This window comes from Oryx dammah, unplaced genomic scaffold (assembly GCF_014754425.2).
Source record: "Oryx dammah isolate SB20612 unplaced genomic scaffold, SCBI_Odam_1.1 HiC_scaffold_2, whole genome shotgun sequence".
Classification (NCBI taxonomy): Eukaryota; Metazoa; Chordata; class Mammalia; order Artiodactyla; family Bovidae; genus Oryx; species Oryx dammah.
The window spans coordinates 18,591,723-18,617,412 of NW_024070186.1; the positions used below are offsets into that span (position 1 = coordinate 18,591,723).

At 41.0% G+C, this 25,690-nt stretch overlaps 1 protein-coding gene across 12 annotated transcripts in view; it reads left to right on the forward strand.

Moving 5' to 3' along the window:
• LOC120856970 (serine/threonine-protein kinase Nek11-like) overlaps positions 1-25,690 on the forward strand; it is a 277,040-nt gene that overhangs the window by 117,983 nt on the left and 133,367 nt on the right. For 7 of the 12 annotated variants that reach the window (XM_040232502.1, XM_040232492.1, XM_040232541.1 and 4 more), the window contains 3 exons: positions 5,784-5,903; positions 8,874-8,994; positions 14,929-15,088. In XM_040232502.1, the coding sequence (XP_040088436.1) occupies positions 5,784-5,903; positions 8,874-8,994; positions 14,929-15,088 (401 nt within the window). The remainder of the gene's footprint in view (positions 1-5,783; positions 5,904-8,873; positions 8,995-14,928; positions 15,089-25,690) is intronic. The other 5 variants (XM_040232523.1, XM_040232558.1, XM_040232533.1 and 2 more) reach the window with 3 other exon arrangements.

The following is a 25,690-nucleotide window of genomic DNA, read 5'->3' on the forward strand; positions in this document are numbered from 1 at the left end:
CCAAACCAGCTTTACAACTAATGCTAAAGGAAATTCTCTTGTCAGGAAACACAAGAGAAAGAAAAGACCTACCAAGGGAAAAAAAAACAAAAAACAAAAAACAAAAAAAACCCTGAAAACAATAAAATAAATGGTAATAGGATCATATATATCAATAATTAATTCATTTACATTGTAAATGGATTAAATGCTCCAACCAAATGACACAGACTGGCTGAATGGCTACAAAAACAAGACCCCTATATATGCTGTCACCAATTTCAAACCTAGGGACACATACATACTGAAAGTGAGGGGCTGGAAAAAGGTATTCCATGCAAATGGAAATCAAAAGAAAGAGACAAAGAAGACACAAAGAAGGACCCTACATAATAGTGAAGGGATCAAGAGATCAATCCAAAAAGAAATTATAACAATTATAAATATATATGTACCCAACATAGGAGCACGTCAATACATAAAGCAAATGGTAGCAATTATAAGAGGAAATAATAAGTAACACAATAATAGTGGGAGACTTTAACACTCCACTAACACCAATGGAAAGATTATCAAAACAGAAATTAATAAGGAAACACAAGCCTTAAATGACACAGTAGACCTAACTGATATCTTATAGGACATTCCATTCAAAAGCAGTAGCGGTTTTTTTATCTGGAATATTCTCTGGGGTAAATTATTTCTTGGGTCACAAATCTAGCCTTGGTAAATTTAAGAAAACTAATACTATATCAGGCATTTTTTTCTAACCACAATAAGATTACATATCAATTACAGGGGCGGGGTGGGGGGAATGTAAAAAACAAAAACACATGGAGGCTAAAAAGTACACTTCTATATAACCAAGAAGTCACTGAAGAAATCAAAGAGGAAATTTAAACAATAGCTAGAAAAAAATGACAATAAGAACAGAACAACTCAAAACTTATGGAATGCAATAAAAGCAGTGCTAAGAGGGAGGTTTGTAGCAATACAAGCCTACATCAGAAAACAAGAAAAACATCAAATAAACAACCTGGCCTTACACCTAAAGCAACAAGAAAAAGAAGAACAAAAAAACCCCAAATTTACTAGAGGGAAAGAAGTCATAAAGATCAGAGCAGATATATTAAGGGCAGGGAAAGACAGAGGGCAGGAGGAGAAGGGGGCATCTTGGACTCAATGAACATGAGTTTGAGCAAACTCTGGGAAACAGTGAAGGATAGGGAATCCTGGCATGCTGCAGTCCATGGGGTCACAAAGAGTCAGACATGACTGAGTGAACAACAACAACAAGAGCAGAAATAAATGAAAAAGAAATGAAGAAAATAATAGCAAAGATCAATAAAATTAAAAGCTGGTTCATTCCAAAGGTAAACAAAATTGACAGACCATTAGCCAGACTCACCAGTAAAAAAGGGAGAAGACTCAAATCAATAAAATGAGAAATGAAAAAAGAGTTTACAATGGAAAACACAGAAACACAAAAGATCCTAAGAGCCTACTATGAGCAACTATATGCCAATAAAATGGACATCCTGGAAGAAATGGACAAATTCCGAGAGAAGTATAACCTTCCAAGACTGAACCAGGAAGAAACAGAAAATGTGAACAGACCAATCATAAGCACTGAAATCGAAACTCTGACTTAAAAATATTCTAACAAACAAAATTCTTGGGCCAGATGGCTTGAAGGCAAATTTTATCAAATGGCTAGAGAAGAGCTAACACATATCCTGCTCAAACTCTTTCAAAAAATTGCAGAGGGAGGAAAACTCCCAAACTCCTTCTACAAGGCCACCATCACCCTGATACCAAAATCAGGCATAGATGTCACACAAAAAAGGAAATCACTGGCCAAAATCTCTGATGAACACAGATGCAAAATCCTCAACCAAGTTCTAGCAAACAGAATCCAACAACACTTTAAAAGTATTCATACACCATGATCAAGTGGGTTTTATCTCAGAGATGCAAGGATTCAATACACACAAATCAATCAATGTGATACACCATATTAACAAATTGAAAGATAAAAACCATATGATCATCTCAATAGATGCAGAGAAAGCTTTAGACAAAATTCAACACACCTTAATGATAAAAGAAAAAAAAAAAAACAACTCTCCAGAAAATTGGCATAGAAGGAACTTACCTCAGCATAATAAGGGCCGTATACATCAAACCCACACCAAACGTTACTCTCAATGGTGAAAAATTGAAAGCATTTCCTTTAGATCAGGAAAAAGACATGAATGCCCATGCTCCTCACTGTTATTCAATATAGTTTTGGAAGTCCTAGCCACAGCAATCAGAGAAGAAAAAGAAAAAAAAGAAATCCAGATTGGAAAAGAAAACTCACTGTTTGCACATGACATGATGCTGTACATAGAAAATCCTAAAGATGCCACCAGAAAATTACTAGAGCTAGTCAGTGAATTTAGTAAAGTTGTGGGGTACAAAATTAATACAAAGAAATCACTTGCATTCAGATAAAATGCCTAGGAATAAGCCTACCTATAGAGACAAAAGACCTGTTTGCAGAAAACTGTAAGACACTGATGAGCAAAGTCAGTGATGATGCAATGGAGAGGGATACTATGTTCTTGGATTGGAAGAATGAATATTGTGAAAACAACTAGAGTACTCAAAGCCATCTACAGATTCAATGCAGTTTCTATCAAATTACCAAGGTCATTTTCCACAGATCTAGAAGAAAAAATGTTATAGTTTGTATGGGAACAGAAAAGACTCCCAATAGCCAAAGCAATTCTTGAGAAAGAAAAATGGAGCTGGAGGAGTCAACCTTCCTGACTTCAGACTGTACTTCAAAGCCACAGTCATCAGTACAGTATGGTACTGGCACAAAAACAGAAATAAAAAACAATGGAACAAGATAGAAATTGCAGAGATAAACCCTCACACATACAGACACGTTATCCTTGACAAAGAAGGCAAGAACATACAATGGAGAAAAGACAGCCTCTTCAAAAAACGGTGTTGGGAAAACTGGATAGCTACACATAAATTAGAATACTTTCTAACACCATACATAAAAATAAACTCAAAATGGATTAAAGACTTAAATGTAAGCCCAGAAACTATAAAGCTCTTAGAAGAAAACATAGGCTCTTAAAAGAAGCATAGAGTATTAGAAAACATAGGCTCTTAGAAGAAACATAGGCTCTTAGAAGAAACCATGGTGTTGAAATACTCTTTGACATAAATTGCAGCAAGATCTCTCAGTCCCCTCCTTGAGTAATGAAAATAAAAATAAGCAAGTGGAACCCAATTAAACTTAACAGCTTTTGCATAGCAAAGGAAACAATAAACAAGATGAAAAGACAACCCTCAGAAGGGGAGAAAGTAATTGCAAATGAAACAGCTGACAAAGAATTAATTTCCAAAATATATAAGTAGTTCATATAGCTCAAAATCAGAAAAACAACGCAATAAAAAAATGAGTAGAAGACCTAAACAGATTGTTTCCAAAGAAGACATAAGGATGGCCAACATGTACCACAGCTTTCTTATCCATTCATCTGCTGATGGACATCTAGGTTGCTTCCATGTCCTGGCTATTACAAACAGTGCTGCGATGATCACTGGGGTACACGTGTCTCTTTCAATTCTGGTTTCCTTGGTGTGTATGCCCAGCAGTGGGATTGCTAGGTCATAAGGCAGTTCTATTTCCAGTTTTTAAAGGAATCTTGGCGCTGGTGCACTGGGATGACTCAGAGAGATGGTATGGGGAGGGAGGTGGGAGGGGGGTTCAGGATTGGGAACACGTGTACACCCGTGGCAGATTCATGTTGATGTATGGCAAAACCAATACAGTATTGTAAAGTAAAATAAAGTAAAAAAAAAAAAAAAAAAAAGATGGCCAATAAACACATGAAAAGATGCTCAACATCACTCATTATTAGAGAAATGCAAATCAAAATCACAATGAAGTATTACCTCACACCAACCAGAATGGCCATCACCAAAAAATCTACCAACAACAAATGCTGGGGAGTTTGTGGAGAAAAGGGAACCCTCTTACACTGTTGGAAGGAATGTAAACTGCTACAGCCGTTATGGAGAACAGTATGAAGGTTCTTTAAAATAATGAAAAAAAAAAAGGAATAAATCTACCATACGATGCTGCAATCCCACTACTGAGCATATACCCTGAGAAAACCGCAATTCAAAAAGATATGTGTACCACAATGTTCATTGCAGCACTATTTACAATAGCCAGGACATGGAAGCAAGTCTACTGATGGATGAATGGATAAAGACGTGGTACATATATATATATTACTCAGCCATCAAAAGAAGGAATTTGAGTCCATTCTAGTGAGGTGGATGAACCTAGAACTTGTTATATAGAGTGAAGTAAGTCAGAAAGAGAAAAACAAATATTGTATATTAACACATATATATGGAATCTGGAAAAATTGTATTGATGAATGTATTTGCAGGGAAGGAGAGGAGACACAAACGGAGCGAATGGAGTTGTGGACACAGCAAGGGAAAGAGAGAGTGGGACGAATTGAGAAGGTCGCACTGACATATACACAACACTATCATGTGTAAAATGAAGAGCTAGTGGGAAGCTGCCACTATATAACGTGTGATGCCCAGTCTATCACTCTTTGATTATGTAGAGGGGTGGGATTGGGGGAGGGGAGGGAGGCTTATGAGGGAGGAGATATATATATATATATATATAAAATTATGACTGATTTGCAATGCTGTATGGCAGAAACCAACACAACATTGTAAAGCAATTTTCTTCCAATTAAAAAATAAGTAAAATATTAAAAAAATATCTACTGTGGGAAGCCTAGAAGACAGGGCATATTCAATAACATTTAGCTGTTATAGTACTGGGGCTTCCCAGGTGGCTCAGTGGTAAAGAATCTGCCTGACAATGAAGAAGCTTCAGGAAACACAGGTGCAATCCCTGGGTCAGGAAGATCTCCTGGAGGAGGAAAGAGCAACCCACTCCAGTATTTTTGCCTGGAAATTTGCATGGACAGAGGAGCCTGGCAGGCTACAGTCCATGGGGTTGCAAAGAGTTGAATGCAACTGAGCATGCACATTATAATAGCACCATTTTGGGATACTTTTATGTGTCAGGCACTCTATATACACTATCTCATGTAATACTCGTGATAGTCCATTGGTGGCTCAGATAGTAAAGCATCTGCCTACAATGCAGGAGATCCAGGTTTGATCCCTGGGTTGGGAAGATCCTCTGGAGAAGGAAATGGCAACCCACTCCAGTACTCTTGCCTGGAAAATCCCATGGATGGAGGAGCCTGGCGGGTTACAGTTCATGAGGTTGCAGAGTCAGACACAACTGAGCAACTTAACTTCACTTTATAGATGAGAAAACTGAGGTTCAGAAAGGTTCAGTAACTTGCTCAAGGATGCAGAGCTAATGAATGGGAGAGATGGGATTCCAGCCCTGTCTAATTCTCAATTTATGTCCTATCCACATCGTTATTTACTCCTTAATAGTCAAGATCCTAATTTATCTTACACTATGAAAATCAGTCATAGTCAGTGAAATGAGCAGAAATTTGCAAAGTACAAAATTTGCTTTTAAACAGAAATCTAATTTTAAAAAATATTGCCAATTAACCACAGTACTGCTTGGCTAATTGCCTACCCAGAGTTTATTAGTTTTTGCTTGGCAAGTCTTGAGATCTTTTTCCCTTCTCAGTAGTGTAATGATACTTCTGTAAAATACTTGTTTAATTTTTCTGAGCATGTTTGGGATGGGTTGCATGTGGGAATCTTTATTCTTATAGGCAAAAAAAGATTCACCTGCAGACCCTGCGGGCACTGTCTGAGGTGCAGAAGATGACACCAAGAGAGAGGATGCGGGTGAGGAAGGTCCAGGCAGCTGATGAGGAGGCCAGGAAGCTGAAGTAAGTGACCTTCCCTTAGTGAAGCCTGCCTCTCAGGGCTCTAAAAGAATGTACTAAAGAAAAGCAGAAACCACAAGAGAAAATTAAAATGTACATTCTTATATATTTATCAATTTTTTCTTTCACTCATTCGCTCAAAATATGGTGATTAGATATCAGACACTATTAATATCAAGCTTTCAGTCTTATGTGAAAAGAATGATTGACTATCAGGGAGGTTATTAGGAATGAAAATACAGAGACAACCTCCAGACAAAGCCTCCTTTTTGCCCATACCTTTTTTACATAGCCCTGTGAGGGATGATAAGGTGGCTTCACTATTCTGTCCACACTCCCCAGGTGTTTGCTAAACCCCCTCTGCCTGGAGTCCTGGCTGCTCTTTAGGGAGAAGAATGTGCCTGCAGGAAATTGTTGTCTGTAGAGACAAGACTGAAGATTGATGCTGAAGCTCCAATACTTTGGCCACCTGATGCAAAGAACTTACTCCTTGGAAAAGACCCTGATGCTGGGAAAGATTGAAGGCAGGAGGAGAAGGGGATGACAGAGGATGAGATGGTTGGATGGCATCACCAACTCAATGGACATGAGTTTGAGGAGGCTCCGGGAGTTGGTGATGGACAGGGAAGCCTGGCGTGCTGCAGACCATGGGGTTGCAAAAAGTCGGACACGACTGAGCGACTGAACTGAGAGAGAAGACTGAAAGCAGCTCTGTTCTGTGAAGTGAAGTCCTTCACAGTCTGGGGGCAGTGCTGCTTGTATGAGATCACTAGTGTTCAGAGTTTACACCTGAAAGGGTGCTTCCCAAGAACCCCAGACTCCCAATTTCTCAAAGACTGATTTTTCAGCTGGTAAATGACCCAACTGACTGATTTTTGTTCTTTCTTCCTCTGCCTTTTTTTTTTTTTTTGGTAGCTTAGAAGCCCCAGCAAAGAACTAGAAAAACAAAAAGGCCTAAAAATAAAATCTGTCCATTTTATGACCTTGTTAATATCTGACCTCTTAATGAGGGGAAAAGAGGAGAGTGAAAAAGCTGACTTAAAACTCAACATTAAAGAAACAATATCATGGCATCTGGTCCAATCACTTCATGGCAAATAGATGGGAAAAAGTGGAAGCAGTGACAGATTTTGTTTTCTTGAGTTTCAAAATCACTGCAGATGGTGACTGCAGCCATGAAATTCAAAGAAGTTTGTTCCTTGGAAGGAAAGCTATAACAAACTTAGAATATTAAAAAGCAGAGACATCAGTTTGTTGCCAAAGGTCCATATAGTCAAAGCAATGGTTTTTCTAGTAATCATGTATGGATGTGAGAGTTGGACCATAATGAAGGCTGAGCACTGAAGAACTGAGGCTTTTGCATTGTGGTGCTGGAGAAGACTCTTGAGAGTCCCTTTGACTGCAAGGAGACCAAACTTGTCAATCCTAAGGGAAATCAATCCTGAATATTCACTGGAAAGACTTATGCTAAAGTTGAAGCTCCAATACTTTGGCCACCTGAGGCAAAAAGCTAACTCTGATGCTGGGAAAGATTGAAGGCAGAAAGAAAAGATGGCAGCAGAGGATGGGATGGTTAGATCACATCACTGACTCAGCAGACGTGAATCTGAGCAAATTCTGGGAGACAGTGAAGGACAAGAGAGCCTAGCATACTTCAGTCCGGAAAGAGTCGGACATGACTTACTAACAGAACAATAGCCACAACATTGTATGTGAAAAATGATTCAAGGTGTTCTTGTACTTAAAGGGTCTATCATGATGAACCATGTAAGAACCTGAGAGACTACTTCCTCTTATCAAATGTTTTCTTTAATAAATATGGGGAAAGATTTCTGTCACAGTGCTTCATGGGCAGTAGTGTGCTGATGAAGCTTCTGGGCCTGTGGGGGCCAGAGGAGTAGCTACTATTAATAATTTGTTTGCTGATTCTATGGTGTAAATGTTCCAACAATGCCCTTTCAAGGTACCAATGTAATATTATTCAGTGTTCAGCTGGAAGATATGTACAATCTAGTATACCACTAAGTGTGGATTGGTTGAGAAAATGTATTCATGAATATTGTTTGAACAGTTGTATCAACTCATAGCCCCAAATCTAACACCTCAGGAATGCGGATATTTCCAGGGTACCATGGTTTGTGTCATTGGTTGAGGGTGAAAGGAAAATTAAGTGCCTGACAGTAACAGATTACAAAAGCAATTTAATAACTTGCACATTATGAATTATTTCCCAGGTTAAAGCTTCTTTAATATGCAAAAAGGTCATTGATCTTCCTTGTGGCATTTAATATTTTTGTTATTAAAGGCAATAGTTTGTTAAATAAACTTTGTTCTTGATTTTATGAATGAATTACATTGGAGTTGTTTTGATTATTGTTTCTAGGATTCAAGAAAGGATGGGTGTTAGCTAGAAAATGACTTCATTGTCATGAGGGTTATAATGTACCCACCCACTTTAAAGATAAGAAAATTTGACGTCAGGGGTGTTCGGTGATTTTTTCAAGAAATCTAAGTATAAATTAGGGCACAAGTAATCACAAGAACTCAAATCTTTCCTCCAATTTAACAACAGGTCTAGTAAATTCAATTCCTGTTGTAGAGGAAACTGGAAATGTCCAAGAAAAATTCCTCTTCACAGTGGCTCTCATATTCTTTTCCGTAAATTCTTTGAAATGTGGGTCTATTTTCTGTGTCTGTGACTTTGTTACCTATTATTGGTATGTGTTGTGCTCTCAATCGGGCATCTGAGACATACCCCTGTCAGCACAGGCCAGAGCACACAGGGATGGCACTGCCCTCCTACACTGAGTCCTGGGGGAACAAGGAGCTGGCATCCTGCATACTTTAAAGAGGCTGTGCCACACTCATCCATTGAGAGAGAGACCACAGGCTGGCTGCCCAACACCCTGGTCTGCCTGTTGAAACAGGGATCACATTTACTTATGAAACAGATATCATCTTAGCAAATTGCAGGTCTTTGCCTATGTTCACTTTATGCAGAAAGTTTGTGGAAGAAAAATATGAAGAAAACAACAAACGAATGCAGGAACTGAGGTCTCGGAACTTCCAGCGGCAGACTGTGGATGTGCTCCACGTGAGTGCGCTTCTGTTTTAAATTTTACAAAAGACCTTTTCTTGCCTCAGATTCTTCAGATTCATAGGGCCTGATTCATTGGGTAGGGAAAGGGACAAGGTAGGGAAAAAAAAACATCCAGACCAACTTTGCCCAATTCCAGGATGTACTGAGGTTTGTTTAGAGTGCTAACTGTAGACCAAAAATTGGGGACAACACTATTTCAGAGCAGCTGTACCAAGTGCCTGCTGTTTAAGGGTGACTTCATCAGGACTGAGTTAAAGGTATGACTTTGCAGAGCAGATACGTGTCTATCTAATTTTGAATTTCAGCCATGCTTTACCTCTCTAGTCCATTGTTCTTTTTGTCTTATTTTTTGTTCTTTCCCTCTTTATTTTCTGTCTCCCATCCTTATCATCATACATTGTGTTTAGCTCCTTTGGCAAATTACCCTAGATATCCAATAATAAATAAGGTTGCAGACTTAGGTGAAATGCATCCCAAATTCACGTCCTCTGCATCCCAAGCACCTGAATAGCAAATACCATTCCCTAATGGTTAAAAATATCTTCATTGACCTTGATGTGGGCTTTCATACTTAACGTAGTTTTTCTTCAGGGTTGTATTTGGATAATGGACATCAACACCAGCCTTGCGGCTCTTTTGGTAAAAGCAACTTGGGAAGGAGTCATTTTCTGGGAGAAGTTTACTGTTTCAAATTCTCGTTATTTGTTCATTGTCAATTCCTGCATCTGAGGGAGAGTCTTTCCTTTAGCAGGAAGGGCCAGGCCCCCTGAAGTTGTGGGGGTGATCCCTAGGCCTGCAGACACCCTTTCTACTACTGTAGCTCAGTCAGCAGAGGGCTCTGAATCTGGGGCATGCAGGAGTGCCTACCAGGGCTCACTTGCAGACAAAGCAGAGGCTGAGAACATTGTTTTCTGCTGCTCTCTGACTGAGGAGTCACCTTTCTTGATGACTTAGTGTTTGTGAGTACTCTCGAGTTCTGAAAACCCAAAGCTAGAGCAGATGGGGGCCCAGCTGTATCTGACCTTAGGAGTCTCTATCAATTGACCCTTCAGCAGACAACGTGGGCGCTCTGGCGCTGCTCTATCCCAACCCCCATTCTCAGGGAAGCTGGCCTCAGAGATGTAGGGGTTGGGAGGGTTGTTTTTTTCTTTTTTTTTCTGGAATGCTGAGTCCCCTGATTCTAAGGGATTTTACCCCCAGAGACTGGAAATTGAGAAGTACAGACGTGGTAATATTTTGTATTATAAAGCCTGCTGCTGCTGCTAAGTCACTTCAGTTCTGTCCGACTCTGTGTGACCCCATAGATGGCAGCCCACCAGGCTCCCCCGTCCCTGGGATTCTCCAGGCAAGAACACTGGAGTGGGTTGCCATTTCCTTCTCCAATGCATGAAAGTGAAAAGTGAAAGTGAACTCGCTCAGTCATATTCTACTCTTAGTGACCTTGTGGACTAACCTACCAGGCTCCTATGTCCATGGGATTCTCCAGGCAAGAATAGTGGAGTGGGTTGCCATTTCATTCTCCAGGGGATCTTCCTGACCCAGGGATTGAACCCGGGTCTCCTGCCTTGCAGGCAGATGCTTTAACCTCTGAGCCACCAGGGAAGCCCATATGGAAGTTCAGTTCAGTTCAGTCACTCAGTCATGTCCAACTCTTTGCGACCCCATGAATCACAGCACGCCAGGCCTCCCTGTCCATCACCAACTCCCAGAGTTCACTCAGACTCACATCCATTGAGTCAGTGATGCCATCCAGCCATCTCATCCTCTGTCGTCCCCTTCTCCTTCTGCCCCCAATCCCTCCCAGCATCAGAGTCTTTTCCAATAAGTCAACTCTTCACATGAAGTGGCCAAAGTACTGGAGTTTCAGCTTCAGCATCATTCCTTCCAAAGATATCCCAGGGCTGATCTCCTTCAGAATGGACTGGTTGGATCTCCTTGCAATCCAAGGGACTCTCAAGAGTCTTCTCCAATACCACAGTTCAAAAGCATCAATTCTTCGTCACTCAGCCTTCTTCACAGTCCACCTCTGACATCCATACATGACCACAGGAAAAACCATAGCCTTGACTAGACGGACCTTAGTTGGCAAAGTAATGTCTCTGCTTTTGAATATACTATCTAGGTTGGTCATAACTTTCCTTCCACAGAGTAAGCGTCTTTTAATTTCATGGCTGCAGTCACCATCTGCAGTGATTTTGGAGCCCCCCAAAATAAAGTCTGACACTGTTTCCACTGTTTCCCCATCTATTTCCCATGAAGTGATGGGACTGGATGCCATGATCTTAGTTTTCTGAATGTTGAGCTTTAAGCCAACTTTTTCACTCTCCTCTTTCACTTTCATCAAGAGGCTTTTTAGTTCCTCTTCACTTTCTGCCATAAGGGTGGTGCCATCTTCATATCTGAGGTTATTGACATTTCTCCTGGCAATCTTGATTCCAGCTTGTGTTTCTTCCAGTCCAGCGTTTCTCATGATGTACTCTGCATATCAGTTAAATAAGCAGGGTGACAGTATACAGCCTTGATGGACTCCTTTTCCTATTTGGAACCAGTCTGTTGTTCCATGTCCATTTCTAACTGTTGCTTCCTGACCTGCATACAGATTTCTCAAGAGGCAGGTCAGGTGGTCTGGTATTCCCATCTCTTTCAGAATTTTCCGCAGTTTATTGTGATCCACATAGTCAAAGGCTTTGGCATAGTCAATAAAGCAGAAATAGATGTTTTTTCTGGAACTTTCTTGCTTTTTCAACGACCCAGCGGATGTTGACAATTTGATCTCTGGTTCCTCTGCCTTTTCTAAAACCAGCTTGAACATCAGGAAGTTCACAGTTCAGGTATTGTTGAAGCCTGGCTTGGAGAATTTTGAGCATTACTTTACTAGCGTGTGAGATGCGTGCAATTGTGCGGTAGTTTGAACATTCTTTGGCATTGCCTTTCTTTGGGATTGGAATGAAAACTGACCTTTTCTAGTCCTGTGGCCACTGCTGAGTTTTCCAAATTTGCTGGCATATTGAGTGCATATTGAAGTTAGCATATGGTAAATAAAACATAGTTGCAAGTATAATCTTACATTTTAGTATCTGATAACATCTTCTTTACTTTTCTTCATGGGCCTTCAAAATCGCCATTTTGGTGTTGTTTTTAATTTCTGATATGATTATTGTCAGTGTGAAGCAACTGCACTATATGAAGTCCTGTTCATCCTATAAAAATCAGGGCCCTTGGGGGATTGTAAAGTCACTTAGGATTTTATTAACTCTATATTATCCTGCAGAACATGGGATTCCAGATCTTGGCTCAGTTCAGATGAGGAACATGAGGATTTCACAGATTTTATGGACTCCCAACTCATAACCTCCATAGTGTCTGCCTAGTTTCTCCCAAGTCCATCCCCATCCATCAGCAAGGAGCAGAGGCAGGAGGGAGATGCCTGCGGCTATCTTTGTCAGAGATGGTGGTGGTTCATTCTTTGGTTGTTAGGGTTCAGTTCAACAACGTCTTTGGTCCTGAGCTTTTCAGAAGCAGCTTTCCTCAGCTGCATATTGAGGACAGGAAGTGCTGATTGCACCCAGTGCATGGTGTCTCTCAGCACCCCAGGTCTCTCTCCTTCCTTTGTGCCAATCAGCTGCTTCTCTCTGGCCTGTTGGTTCCATCCCACTCTCCCTCTTTCAAATGTCACCTCCTCTTCAGGAGAACCATCTTTGGCCACTCAGCTCCACAGTCACCTGGCGCTATTTCCAATTCTTATGGCTTCTAGCAGCGCTTCTCAAACTTCAAAATGCACCTGAATCACTGGTTGGTCTTGCTGAAATGCAGATTCTGACTTGCCTGGTCTGAAGTGGGGCCTGAGATACTGCATTTCTAACAAACTCCGTGGTGATTCTGATGCTGTTGGGCCAGGATCACACTGATTAGTAATGAACAAAAATTGGGTTCTTGAAAGCAGCTTCAGATGGAGGAGGATCTGGAAAAGCCATGATGAGCAGACCTTCTTATTATCTCTTTAGAAAAAATAGAACATTTAATGGGAATGTAAGAAAAGGAGAGGCAGCCTGAGTGAAGGTTCTTGTTCCCCCTGGATGAGGATGGAGAGAGGAGGCCAGGCAGAGTGGAGGCCAGTCTGATCACATTCACAGTCTCCAGCACTTCAGTCAGATTCTTTACTGACTGAACCAGTAGGGAAGCCCAGGAGTGAGGCAGGTGTAATATATTTAGAGAACCAAGGACAGAGAGCTGAACACTGCAGATGGTCTAAAGGGTCTAGACATCTTGTGGAGAGGCATCAGTGAGCTGAAAAGGATGAAGTATAGTGTGAGAAATAAATTGGATCATTCAGGTGCAAGAAGCTAAAGAAAAACATGACTGAAAAGGAGAGAAGGAATGAAGAGGCACACACACTCCTGTCTTTCCCCAGATGTGCATTTGTGGTTGAATTTCTTCCTCCTCTCACTGGGCTCTGTTCTCCAGTCCTCTTGCTTCTGTCTGGTGAGCTGAAGCAAACCTCATTATATTTCAAAAGCTGTAGTTGGAGATAGAATCAGAGTTCAGAGAGAGACAGGCTGGTTGTGTCACCCCTTAAACATTATAAAAATTCTTTGAGGCATTTAGGAGAGTGGCTTGCTTTGTTTTTCAGATCCTGCCTGACGGGGCCTTTTTCTCTGGCAGGCATTTTCTGCTCTGCTGGATTTGGGCTTTGAAATCTTGAAGTGTAGTTGACTGTGGAATCATGTTGGCACCATTTCTTAACGGATGGTAGCTTAAAACAACTAGATGCCACGATGCACGCACTAAGCCCAGGCTTTCTTTTATCCTGGGGTATATGCAGGTGTGAAGGTTTTTGTGAAGAGTGTGGCAGGTCCGGCCTGCAAATGTGAAATAGTCTTGGGGATCAAAGAGCAGGTCATGTCCTTCTCCTTTTAAGACTATTATAACAGTTCTCTTCAAAGAGAACCTCAGAAAATCAAAGTCAATTGAGAATTCAAAATACTTGTTTTCAAAAAATTTCTGAAATAGATACAAAGGCACATTTCACATAGTCTGTTTTTTCGCATTATTGGCGATCCTTTGAAATTTGGAGCCCCAGTTTCACCTCCTGCAACAATTATTATACAGTATAAAAAATGGACTATTTTTCTTAAAAATATTTCCACCAATGCCACATCACAGTGTAGCACAGCTGTGTTTTACTTACTTATTTAGGATTAGTTTGAACTTTCTCCTTTTGATAAGAAGGTGCTCTTGGACTCGTTCTCCATGAAAACCATTTATCCTGGAAAACAGGTCAATTCAGCATTAGGTCTTGGTGGCAAACACACACATACACACACACACACACACACACACACACACACAGACACAGTGATTAGCTGAAATGCCTGTTGATATATTTGAGAAGTTTAACTTAACATTTTTAAGTATAAACTCTTATGTCACCTCTTAGATCTCTTTCTTTTAGGGAATTGAAATTCATAAAATCACAGAGCTATAAAAGCTGGAAGAGAGCTTGAACATTATCGAAGCCAGCACCTGTAGTCTTGAGATGAGGAAGCTGAGCAGGGCTGGGCTAGGCTGTGGGGAGCATGAGGCCTGGGTGCACAATGGAAGGAGATCCTCATTCTCAGCAGCCGATGCTGCAAGTCAGTACCTCCTTCCGTGTGTGCCCTGGGCGTCTCACCTGCCTCACCATGACCCTGACACTCAGGCCAAGGGAGGTTACATGCTTTGCCCAAGGTCACCTGCCAAGTTAATTCAAAGCTGTTTCTCACATTCCAAGCTGCCTTCCTAATATTTGAAAATGTTATCATGTTTAATGGAGAGGATTAGGTAGGCTTTTGTTTCCAAATCATTTTCTAAACAAGAATATTGTTTCATTTGTGGTAATGCTGTTTCCTCTGATCAGCTTCTCATGAATTGTTCATTACTTTTTGCAAGGAATTTGATGACCCAGCTTCAGACAACCTGCCTGAGTCTCAGCCCATTCCTTCCCTGGATCTCTGCACCCTTGGGTCAAATGTGGAGGACACCATAGATGACCTTGGAGATCATGGTATGAATTTGCATCAGTGTTCAGAAGGCTGCTCTTGGATGACAGGTGGGCTGGTGTGGCTGACTGTCCAGTGGGCCTGGCGGCCTCTGGGGAAAGCTTTGGGTGTGTGCAGCCACCTTCTATCAGTTTGCCAGAGCTGAGCTGAGGTGATACAGAGCAGGAAGCTGAGGCTTTGTCTATCCTCTCTGTCTTCTTGACATAGTGAAGATGAACTAGAAATTCACACTGGACAAGGGACCTCCCCTTCTGTATGAGTTAAACAGCATCACCACTAACCTGTGTAGGACTATGAATGCTCTGAAATACAGTTTCCCTCTGTAACTGGTTTTCCTGGCCCTCATGAGCCAGAAAAGAAAGTGCTCAGAGCTGTCAGCCAAACCATAGCCTAATGGTAAAAGAAACATGAGTTTTAGAGTAAAAAGTCTGGCCCAGTGGGGGAAGCCCCTGGCAACAGTTTCCTTAACCATGAAGCAATCCATTAATAAAGTCAATGAGCTGAGGCTGTTATGTGCTCTCAGCACATTATGAAAGCCAAAGAGAGGAAGCAGTTCATGACCCCAAGAGGGAGAGCTTGGAATGTGTGGCCTTTCAGTCCTCTACCCTTCTCCCCAGGGCTATGGACAAATGCCAGAACCAGTGTGTGTGCGTACATAGTCACTTCAGTCATGTCCAACTCTTGGCAACCCCATGGACTGTGTAGCCCACCAGGCTCCTCTGTCTATGGAATTCTCCAGGAAAGAATACTGGAGTGGATTGTCTTGCTCTCCTCCAGGGGATCTTCCTGACCCAGGGACTGAACCCACATCTCTTATGTGTCCTGCATTGGCAGGCGAGTTTTACCACTAGTGCCACCTGGGAAGCCCAGGACCATCGTAGGCACTCAGTTAACATTCCTCGAGTGAATGAATGATACGTTGTTTGGACCTCTGAGAGGCAGGTGCCAAGATGGGGCTAAAAGTACAAAATGTTATCAGGAGAGTTGGGCAAGGAGCCTGGAAAGGTTTGAGAGAATGTCAGACTATGATTCAAGTTTCAGTCCAAGTGCAGAGAGGTTCCTGGGCGAGCACCAGTCTGCAAGGCAGGCAGAGGCAGCCGGGATGTCAGGAGGTACTTCAGGAGACTTAGGCCTTAGTGTGCCTGCTGCAGAGGGCCTAGGATGGGGGTGGGGGCATGGGAGCCTCACACGTCTTGTGGTTGAAGGTCTCCAGGTACATCCTTGTAGCCAAAACTCTCTTTGGCAGGAGCTGAATTCTCTTTTCAAAAAAAATGGAGGTAGTAGCACTTGGATTGGCTGGTCATTTCAGCCCAAGCGTGCATTTGATGTCTTCCTGTTGGAGCTGTTAGAGCTGGTACTGCCTCCTTCAGCTGTGAGGAGACCAGGACCTGAAAGTCTTCAGGTACTATCTGCCAACTTTTGAAAGGATGTTTTGGAAGCCATGTGGTAATGGGAGTTGTTGGCAGACAGATATGTGTGTCAGATGGATTTGCATCTAGGTTCTTTGCAGGTGTTTCTTTAGCACATTTGTTATTTTCCAAAGGTAAAATTTGGAAGCAAAAAACTATCCCCTGGGCCTTTCTTTCCAAGACTATAAAACTAAGGACCAGACAGCCACCAAGTAGCACCAATTCTGACTGCCTGTGTGTTGCTGAAGGGCCATCACCATCTAGAAAGAGGGAGCCCCAGGACGGGGTGTTGAGCAGGTGGTCTAGGAGTGAGAGGCCTTGGCCCAGTCTCCGGATTTCAGATAGGAAAGGTACCTATTATTCATTTCACAGATGAGAAACCAAAGACAGTAATTAATTTGCTCAAGGACTCCAGAGTTCCTGCTTCCAGTTCACGTTACTTCTAAGCTAGCTCAGACTACAGCGCTGCCAGGACTCCGGGCTGGTGGCCTCCGTACCTCACGCTTTGTCCTCTGTCAGGAGATTCTGCTATGGCAGGCCATGTGTTGAGTTACCAACCAAACTGAAAATAGGCCACTCCTTTGCCCACCTTATCCATGCTGTAAGGAAACACTATTTAAATCCCCATTATAAGCTGTGAGAGCCAAATACACATAGTAGTTTTAGTTTAGCCAAATGCCTTGGAAAATACTTATAAAATTTCCCTTATTTTTTTCTGTAAATTTGTATTTTCTAATTTCTGTTCTTTCAATTTTATTAAATTGAAAAGGGAGACTATGAAGGACTATGAACATGTAGCCCTTGGCTTGATGATTGGTTAGTAACTGCAGGATGATTAGTGACCTCATAGCTTAATTGTGAGATTTTGGGACAGGAGATTTTAATTTTTTCATGAACTCTGAAGTGGTTCATTATTTCTCCCATTCTCTGCCTTTTAGAAGATTTGACTACAAACTTTAAGCACCCAGAAGAAGTTTTTATTTATTTTTTATCTGGTTTGTATATGTAAAATAAAATCACACAATCATTTTTTAAGCTCCTTTACCAAATGTTTAATCAGTCTTTGATGTTGAATTAGGAAATTCCAGAAGGAAGTGAGGAGTTTGTTGTAGAGAAACAGGACAGGGTGATGCATTATTTACCTCTGATATGTGTTTAGTTGACTATGGTGGATTTAATCTAGCTGAGGTCATGAGTAACCATTATAATCAAATGAAAAAGCATGACTGGAACATTGAAGAAATTATCCTCATTTAACTCCTTGTGTGTAATACTGATGATTTCTTGCACATTAATTCTTGCCAGAAACTTTATTGCACTCTAGCCTTATTTTTAGCAACCTTATTTTTACAGCTGAGTTTCAGAGTAGCATTTCTTGCAAAGCTGGAATATCCTGGAACTCAGGGGCCCCAGACCTACACAGAGCATGGCTCTCACGATGCAGAGGCTGCACAGTTGTCCACCTTGGCTGCCTACCTAGAGCCTGACCAGCTGCCACTTAATTTCCTTAATTTCAAGCCACTCCTTGAGCCAGTTCTGAGCTCCTTCCCTGCGCTCAGAGAAAGCTTGGGCCCCAGGAATTTCATACTTTGCTTGCCCATAGGAAGCCCACGTGCCCTTTTTTTAGTTGCAGGTTGACCTTTGATTTATGGTGCCATTTCTTCCCTTTAAATGTCTAAGTGGAAATAAGGTGATTAACAATGACATTTTAAAATTGTTTTTCTTTTTAAAAAGAAAATGTTTACTTATTGCAACTGCACTTCTAGATGGTTACCAAGAAAAATGCAAGCATGTCTATAAGGATGAACACAGATGTTCTTAGCAGTTGTATTTATAGTACCAAAAAGTAGAAGCAAATGTCAATCAATAGGTGAATAGATAAACTAACTTGTAGTTTATCCATACAATGTAATACTCGTCAATGAAAAGAAGCAAACTATCAATATACACTAGTTTGGGTGTATATCTAAACACTGAGCTGAATGAAAGAAGATAAAGATGAAAGAATTCCTATTGAATAATTCCATTTCTATGAAGTCCAGAACTAGCAGCACTTACCTCCAGTGACAGAAATGAGGCCACTGGTTGCCTGGGGATCATGGTGTTAGAAATTGACTCTAAAAGTACCCAAGGAACCTCTTGTGGTGATGGTAACCCAGATGTATATATTTGTCAAAACTTATTAAACTCTATTTTTTTAAAAATTTAAATTTATTTATTTTAATTGGAGGCTAATTACTTTACAATATTGTATTGGTTTTGCCATACATCAACATGAATCCGCCACGGGTGTTCCCAATTGTATTGGAGTATAGCCCATTAACAATGTTGTGGCAGTTTCCGTTGGACAGAAAATGGATTCAACCAAACATATATATGTATCCATTCTCCATGAAACTCCCCTCCCATCCACCCTGCCATTGAACTCTATAATTTAAATGAATGCATTTTATTGTCCATAAATTATACCTCAATAAAACTGATAGATTTTTTAGAAATGATAAAATATCCAGAGAAGAATACATGAGTAATGCCTATTAGCTTGTGTTTTAGCTAATGAATGGCTGAGAGAGACTGGCATGAAATCATGAAGCTAGAAGGCATCCAAGAGGATCTCTGGATATTATTTGGGACACAGGGTCCTTAGTCCAAAAAAATGACTGTGGTGTTTTCTCCTAATGTCAACCAAGCAACATTGTCTTCCACGAGGAATGTAGGAATGTTAATAGAGTTTGTAGTCTTCTGTCAGGAGGCGAGAAGATGAGGGCTGGAATCCTTTGGCTCCTCTCTCAGTCTTTTTTATTGTGGGGCTCATGTTGTGAGGTTGGGGACCCATACCAGTAGATCTAAGAGGACCTGGGACCTACAAAAGCAGCCTGAGCATTATAGGACCAAATGTAACAGTCCAGACTCCAAATGTATCCGAAAACCTGCTGTATCAGCCCTCAGAAAAGATGGACATCCACATTCCCAGATGTCCTCTCACTTTCAGAGCTCTGTCTTAGAAACTTGATTGATGAATATAAATTGATGGTGCTTCTGCTTCATATTTGTCATGTATTCTGCTGAGTTACACTGGTGTTTGCTACTGACTCTCACATTTACTCCCAGGAATAGGCACCTGCAGTCACTCCCTAATTTTCTGAGCTCTAGAGGATAATTAGAATGAATCTAATATCAAATGAAGATGTACTGACTCCCCACACTTCAGTTCAGTTCAGTTCAGTCGCTCAGTCGTGTCCGACTCTGCGACCCCGTGAATCACAGCACGCCAGGCCTCCCTGTCCATCATCAACTCCCAGAGTTCACTCAGACTTACGTCCATCGAGTCAGTGATGCCATCCAGCCATCTCATCCTCTGTCGTCCCCTTCTCCTCCTGCCCCCAATCCCTCCCAGCATCAGAGTCTTTTCCAATGAGTCAACTCTTTGCATGAGGTGGCCAAAGTATTGGAGTTTCAGCTTTAGCATCCATCCTTCCAATGAGCACCCAAGACTGATCTTTAAAATGGACTGGTTGGATCTCCTTGCAGTCCAAGGGACTCTCAAGAGTCTTCTCCAACACCCCATTTCAAAAGCATCAATTCTTCGGCGCTCAGCTTTCTTCACAGTCCAACTCTCACATCCATACATGACCACTGGAAAAACCATAGCCTTGACTAGAGACGGACCTTTGTTGGCAAAGTAATGTCTCTGCTTTTTATTTTATTTTTCATTGATTATTGTTCAACTTTATTTGTATTTTTTTAAATTTATTTATTTTAATTGGAAGCTAGTTACTTTACAATATTGTATTGGTTTTGTGGTCATAACTTTCCTTCTGAGGAGTAAGCATCTTTTAATTTCATGGCTGCAGTCACCATCTGCAGTGATTTTGGAGCCCCAAAAAATAAAGTCTGACAGTGCTTCCACTGTTTCCCCATCTATTCCCCATGAAGTGATGGGACTGGATGCCATGATCTTAGTTTTCTAAGTGTTGAGCTTTAAGCCACAATTTTCACTCTTCTCTTTCACTTTCATCAAAAGGCTATTTAGCTCCTTTTCACTTTCTGCCATAAGGGTGGTGCCATCTGCATATCTGAGGTTATTGATATTTCTCCCAGCAATCTTGATTCTAGCTTGTGCTTCTTCTAGCCCAGCGTTTCTCATGATGTACTCTGCATAGAAGTTAAATAAGCAGGGTGACAATATACAGCCTTGATGTACTCCTTTTCCTATTTGGAACCAGTCTGTTGTTCTATGTCCAGTTCTAACTGTTGCTTCCTGACCTGCATATAGGTTTCTCAAGAGGCAGGTCAGGTGGTCTGGTATTCCCATCTCTCTCAGAATTTTCCACAGTTTCTTGTGATCCACACAGTCAAAGGCTTTGGCATAGTCAATAAAGCAGAAGTAGATATTTTTCAGGAACTCCCTTGCTTTTTCAGTGATCCAGCGGATGTTGGCAATTTGATCTCTGTTCCTCTGCTTTTTCTAAAACCAGCTTGAACATCTGGAGTTCACGGTTCACATATTGCTGAAGCCTAGGTTGGAGAATTTTGAGCATTACTTTACTAGTGTGTGAGATGAATGCAATTGTGTGGTAGTTTGAGCATTCATTGGTATTGCCTTTCTTTGGATTTGGAATGAAAACTGACCTTTTCCAGTCCTATGACCACTACTGAGTTTTCCAAATTTGCTGGCATATTGAGTCCACCACTTTCACAGCTTCATCTCTCAGGATTTGAAATAGCTCAATTGTAATTCCATCACCTCCACTAGCTTTGTTCGTAGTGATGCTTCCTAAGGCCCATTTGAATTCACATTCCAGGATGTCTGCTCTAGGTGAGTGATCACACCATCATGAATATCTGGTAAATTAGAAGTGGTCAAATAGAAGATGGCAAGAGTGAACAAAGACATTTTAGGAATCAGTGAACTAAAATGGACTAGAATTGGTGAATTTAATTCAGATGACCATTATATCTACTACTGTAGGCAAGAATCCCTTAGAAGAAATGGAGTAGCCCTCATAGCCAACAAAAGAGTCTGAAATGCAGTACTTGGGTGCAATCTAAAAAAGAACAAAATGATCTCTGTTCGTTTCCAAGGCAAACCATTCAATATCACAGTAATCCAAGTCTGTGTCCCAACCAGTAACACTGAAGAAGTTGAAGTTGAATGGTTCTATGAAGATTAACAAGACCTTCTAGAACTAACTCTATACATGGACATCACCAGATAGTCAACACCGAAATCAGATTGATTATATTCTTTGCAGCCAAAGATGGAGAAGGCCTATAGAGTCAGCAAAAACATGACTGGGAGCTGACTGTGGGTCAGATCATGAACTCCTTATTGCCAAATTCAGACTTAAATTGAAGAAAGTAGGGAAAACCACTAGACCATTCAGGTATGACCTAATAAAATTCCTTACGATTATCTGGTGAAAGTGAAAAATAGATTCAAGGGATTAGATCTGATAGACTGCCTGAAGAACTATGAATGGAGGTTTGTGGCATTGTACAGGAGGCAGTGACCAAGACCATCCCCAGAAAAAGAAATGCAAAAAGGCAAAATGGCAAAATGGCTGTCTGAGGAATGCTTACAAATAGCTGAGAAAAGAAGAGATGCTAAAGGCAAAGGAGAAAAGGAAAGATATACCCATCTGAATACAGAGCTCCAAAAAATATCAAGGAGACATAAGAAAGCTTTCCAAGGTGATCAATTAAAATAAATAGAGGAAAGCAACAGAATGGGAAAGACTAGAGATCTCTTCCAGAAAATTAGAGATACCAAGGAAACATTTCATGCCAAGATGGGCACAATAAAGGATAAAAATGGTATGGTCCAAACAGAAGCAGAAGAGATTAAGAAGAGGTGGCAAGAATATAGAGAACTGTACAAAAAAAGATCTTCATGACCCAGATAACCACAATGGTGGTTAGAGCCAGACATCCTGCAATGTGAAGTCAAGTGGGCCTTAGGAAGCATCACTACGAACAAAACTAGTGGAGGTGATGGAATTACAGTTGAGCTATTTCAAATCCTAAAAGATGATGCTTTAAAAGTGCTGCATTCAATATGCCAGCAAATTTGGAAAACTCAGCAGTAGCCACAGGACTGGAAAAGGTCAGTTTTCATTCCAATCCCAAATAAAGGCAATGCCAAAAATGCTCAAACTACTTCACAATTGCACTCACTTCACATGCTAGCAAAGTAATGCTCAAAATTCTCCAAGCCAGACTTCAACACTATGTGAACCAAGATTTTCCAGATGTTCAAGCTCATTTTAGAAAAGGCAGAGGAACCAGAGATCAGATTGCCAACATCCACTGGATCATCGAAAAAGCAAGAGAATACCAGAAAGACATCTACTTCTGCTTTATTGATTACACCAAAGTCTTTGACTGTGTGTAATCACAACAAACTGGAAAATTCTTCAGGAGATAGGAATACCAGACCACCTTACCTGCCTCCTGAGAAATCTGTATGCAAGTCAAGGAGCAACAGTTAGAACTGGACATGGAACAATAGACTGGTTCCAAATAGGGAAAGGAGTATGTCAAGGCTATATATTTTCACCCTGTTTGTTTGACTTATATGCAGAGTACATCATGCAAAATTCAGGGCTGGATGAAGGACAAGCTGGGATCAAGATTATGGGGAGAAATATCAATAATCTCAGATATGCAGATAACACCACCCTTATGGCAGAAAGCAAAGAGGAACTAAAGAGTCTCTTAATGAAAGTGAAAGAGGAGAGTGAAAATGTTAGCTTAAAATTCAATATTCATTTTCATTCATTTCATGTTGATGTATGGCAAAACCAATACAATATTGTAAAGTAAAAAAAAATTATAAAAAAATGAAAATCTCATTAAATACGTTCACAAAAAACGGAAAAAAAAAGAAACAAAACTTAATATTCCAAAAACAAAGATCATGGCATCCAGTCCCATCACTTCATGGCAAAAAGATGGGGAAATGATGGAAACAGTGTCAGACTTTATTTTCTTGGGCTCTAAAATCACATCAGATGGTGACTGCAGCCATGAAATTAAAAGACACTTGCTCCTTGTAAGAAAAGTTATGACCAACCTAGGCAGCATATTGAAAAAACAGAGACATTACTTTGGCAACAAATGTCCATCTAGTCAAAGCTATGGTTTTTCTAGTAGTTATGTATGGATGTGAGAGTTGAACTGTAAAGAAAGCTGAGTGCTTAAGAATCGATGCTTTTGAACTGTGGTGTTTGAGAAAACTCTTGAGAGTCCCTTGGACTGCAAGAAGATCCAACTAGTCCATCCTAAAGGAGATCAGTCCTGAATATTCATTGGAAGAACTGATGTTGAAGCTGATACTCCAATACTTTGGCCACCTGATGCGAAAAACTTACTCCTTTGGAAAAGACCCTGATGCTGGGAAAGATTGAAGGTGGGAGGAGAAGGGGAGGACAGAGGATGAGATTGTTGGATGGCATCACCAACTCGATGCACATGACTTTGAGCAAGCTCTGGGAGTTGGTGATGGACAGGGAAGCCTGGCATGCTGCAGTCCACGGGGTCTCAAAGAGTCGGCCACAACTGAGAAACTGAACTGAACTGAACCCCTTAGCTAAGCATAAATTGTGTGTTAGTCAATCAATCGTGTCCAGCTCTTTGTGATCCAGTGGACTGTAGCCCACCAGGCTCCTCTGTGGTATTTTCCAGGCAAGAATACTGGAATGGGTAGCCATTTCCTTCTCTGGGGGAATCTTCCTGACCCACGGGTTGAACCTGGGTCTCCTGCATTACAGGCAGATTCTTTACTAACTAAGCCACCAGAGAAGCCCAGTAGTTATTAAACTATGGGCTCTGCTGATAGAGCAAAGATGTTTTTTCTTGGCCATTACAGCGTGGCAAGCAAGATCGTAGTACTGACCCGAGATTGAACCCATACCCCCTGCAGTGGAAGCACAACGTCTTAGTCATTGGACTGCCAGGGAATTCCCACTCAGAGAACATCTTTAAGTGACCTCATTTCCTGTAGCATGGTTCAGGTTTGGAATGAATCAATTAAGCAGAAAATTAAGCATCCATCATAACTTTAAGGTAAATAGAAACAAAATATTATAGACTAAAACCTTGTATAATGTGTGTTTCAGATAGTGTTTTGGACATACTATGGTATGTGAAAGTGAAGTCGCTCAGTCATGTCTGACTGTTTGCGACCCCATGGACTGTAGCCTATCAGGCACATCCGTCCATGGGATTTTCCAGGCAAGAGTGCTGGAGTGGATTGCCATTTCCTTCTCCAGGGGATCTTCCCGACCCAGGAATCAAACCCAGGTCTCCCGCATTGCAGGCAGACGCTTTACCGTCTGAGCCACCAGGGAGGATTATACTCTGGTATGGTTTTCCTTTTATAAATGAAATTGTTTTTCTTGTATGCAGTTTCACAGTTGTGTTCAGGGCTCCTGCGCCCACCACCTGGAGAGCATCACTGTAAAGACGAAAGGAAGCTAAGAGGCCATAGAAAATGAAGCTAGCAATATTGGACAGTGCTTACTTCCAGTCTCAGGAGCATCTTTGACTCACTAATTTTTTTGTTGAAGTGATTGAAGTCTTCTGCTTTGGTGTTTAGGCCAGACTTTAATTTAGATGTTTGTAATAGGCATTTAAATTTGTCCTCTTTGAGTTTTGTAAAGGGACTCTGTCCTGTTGTGTGGTAGTGAGAGCCTCCTCAGTTTCAGCTCTAGCTTTACTTGTCAAACTTGCACTTTTTTCAAGTGAAATAACATATTTCCAGAAAAAAAAACCCAGTAATAACAAAACCTTTCTGTCAAGGAACTACAGTAGTAATTCCTTCTGTCACTCATGACTAACAGCATTTTCCACTGATTTCTCTTTTTCTCTTGCTTCTAAAAAATTCAAAATAGAAAAATAAGAAACCTATAAAAAATATCCAAAATGATTGTTTTGTTTCAGAGTAGTATGTCTGTGTGTGAGCAATAATATGAATTTGACTTACTCTTAAAAAATCCATTTTTCTGTTTGCCTTCAGAATGTTTGTGATATTGTCAGGATTTACAGCTTCTCAGCTAGAACCGTCTCTGAGGCTGCAGGATGGAGTCTTCATAAATTCCTCTTGCCAATCTGTGCTTTGGCATCCACATGTCAGAATGCGTTTCATACGAATCATGAAAGTGTAGTGTGATCCTACACGCTCCACTTTACAGCTGACCTTGACCATCCTTTCCTGCTGATTCTGGACTTATTTGGGTTTCT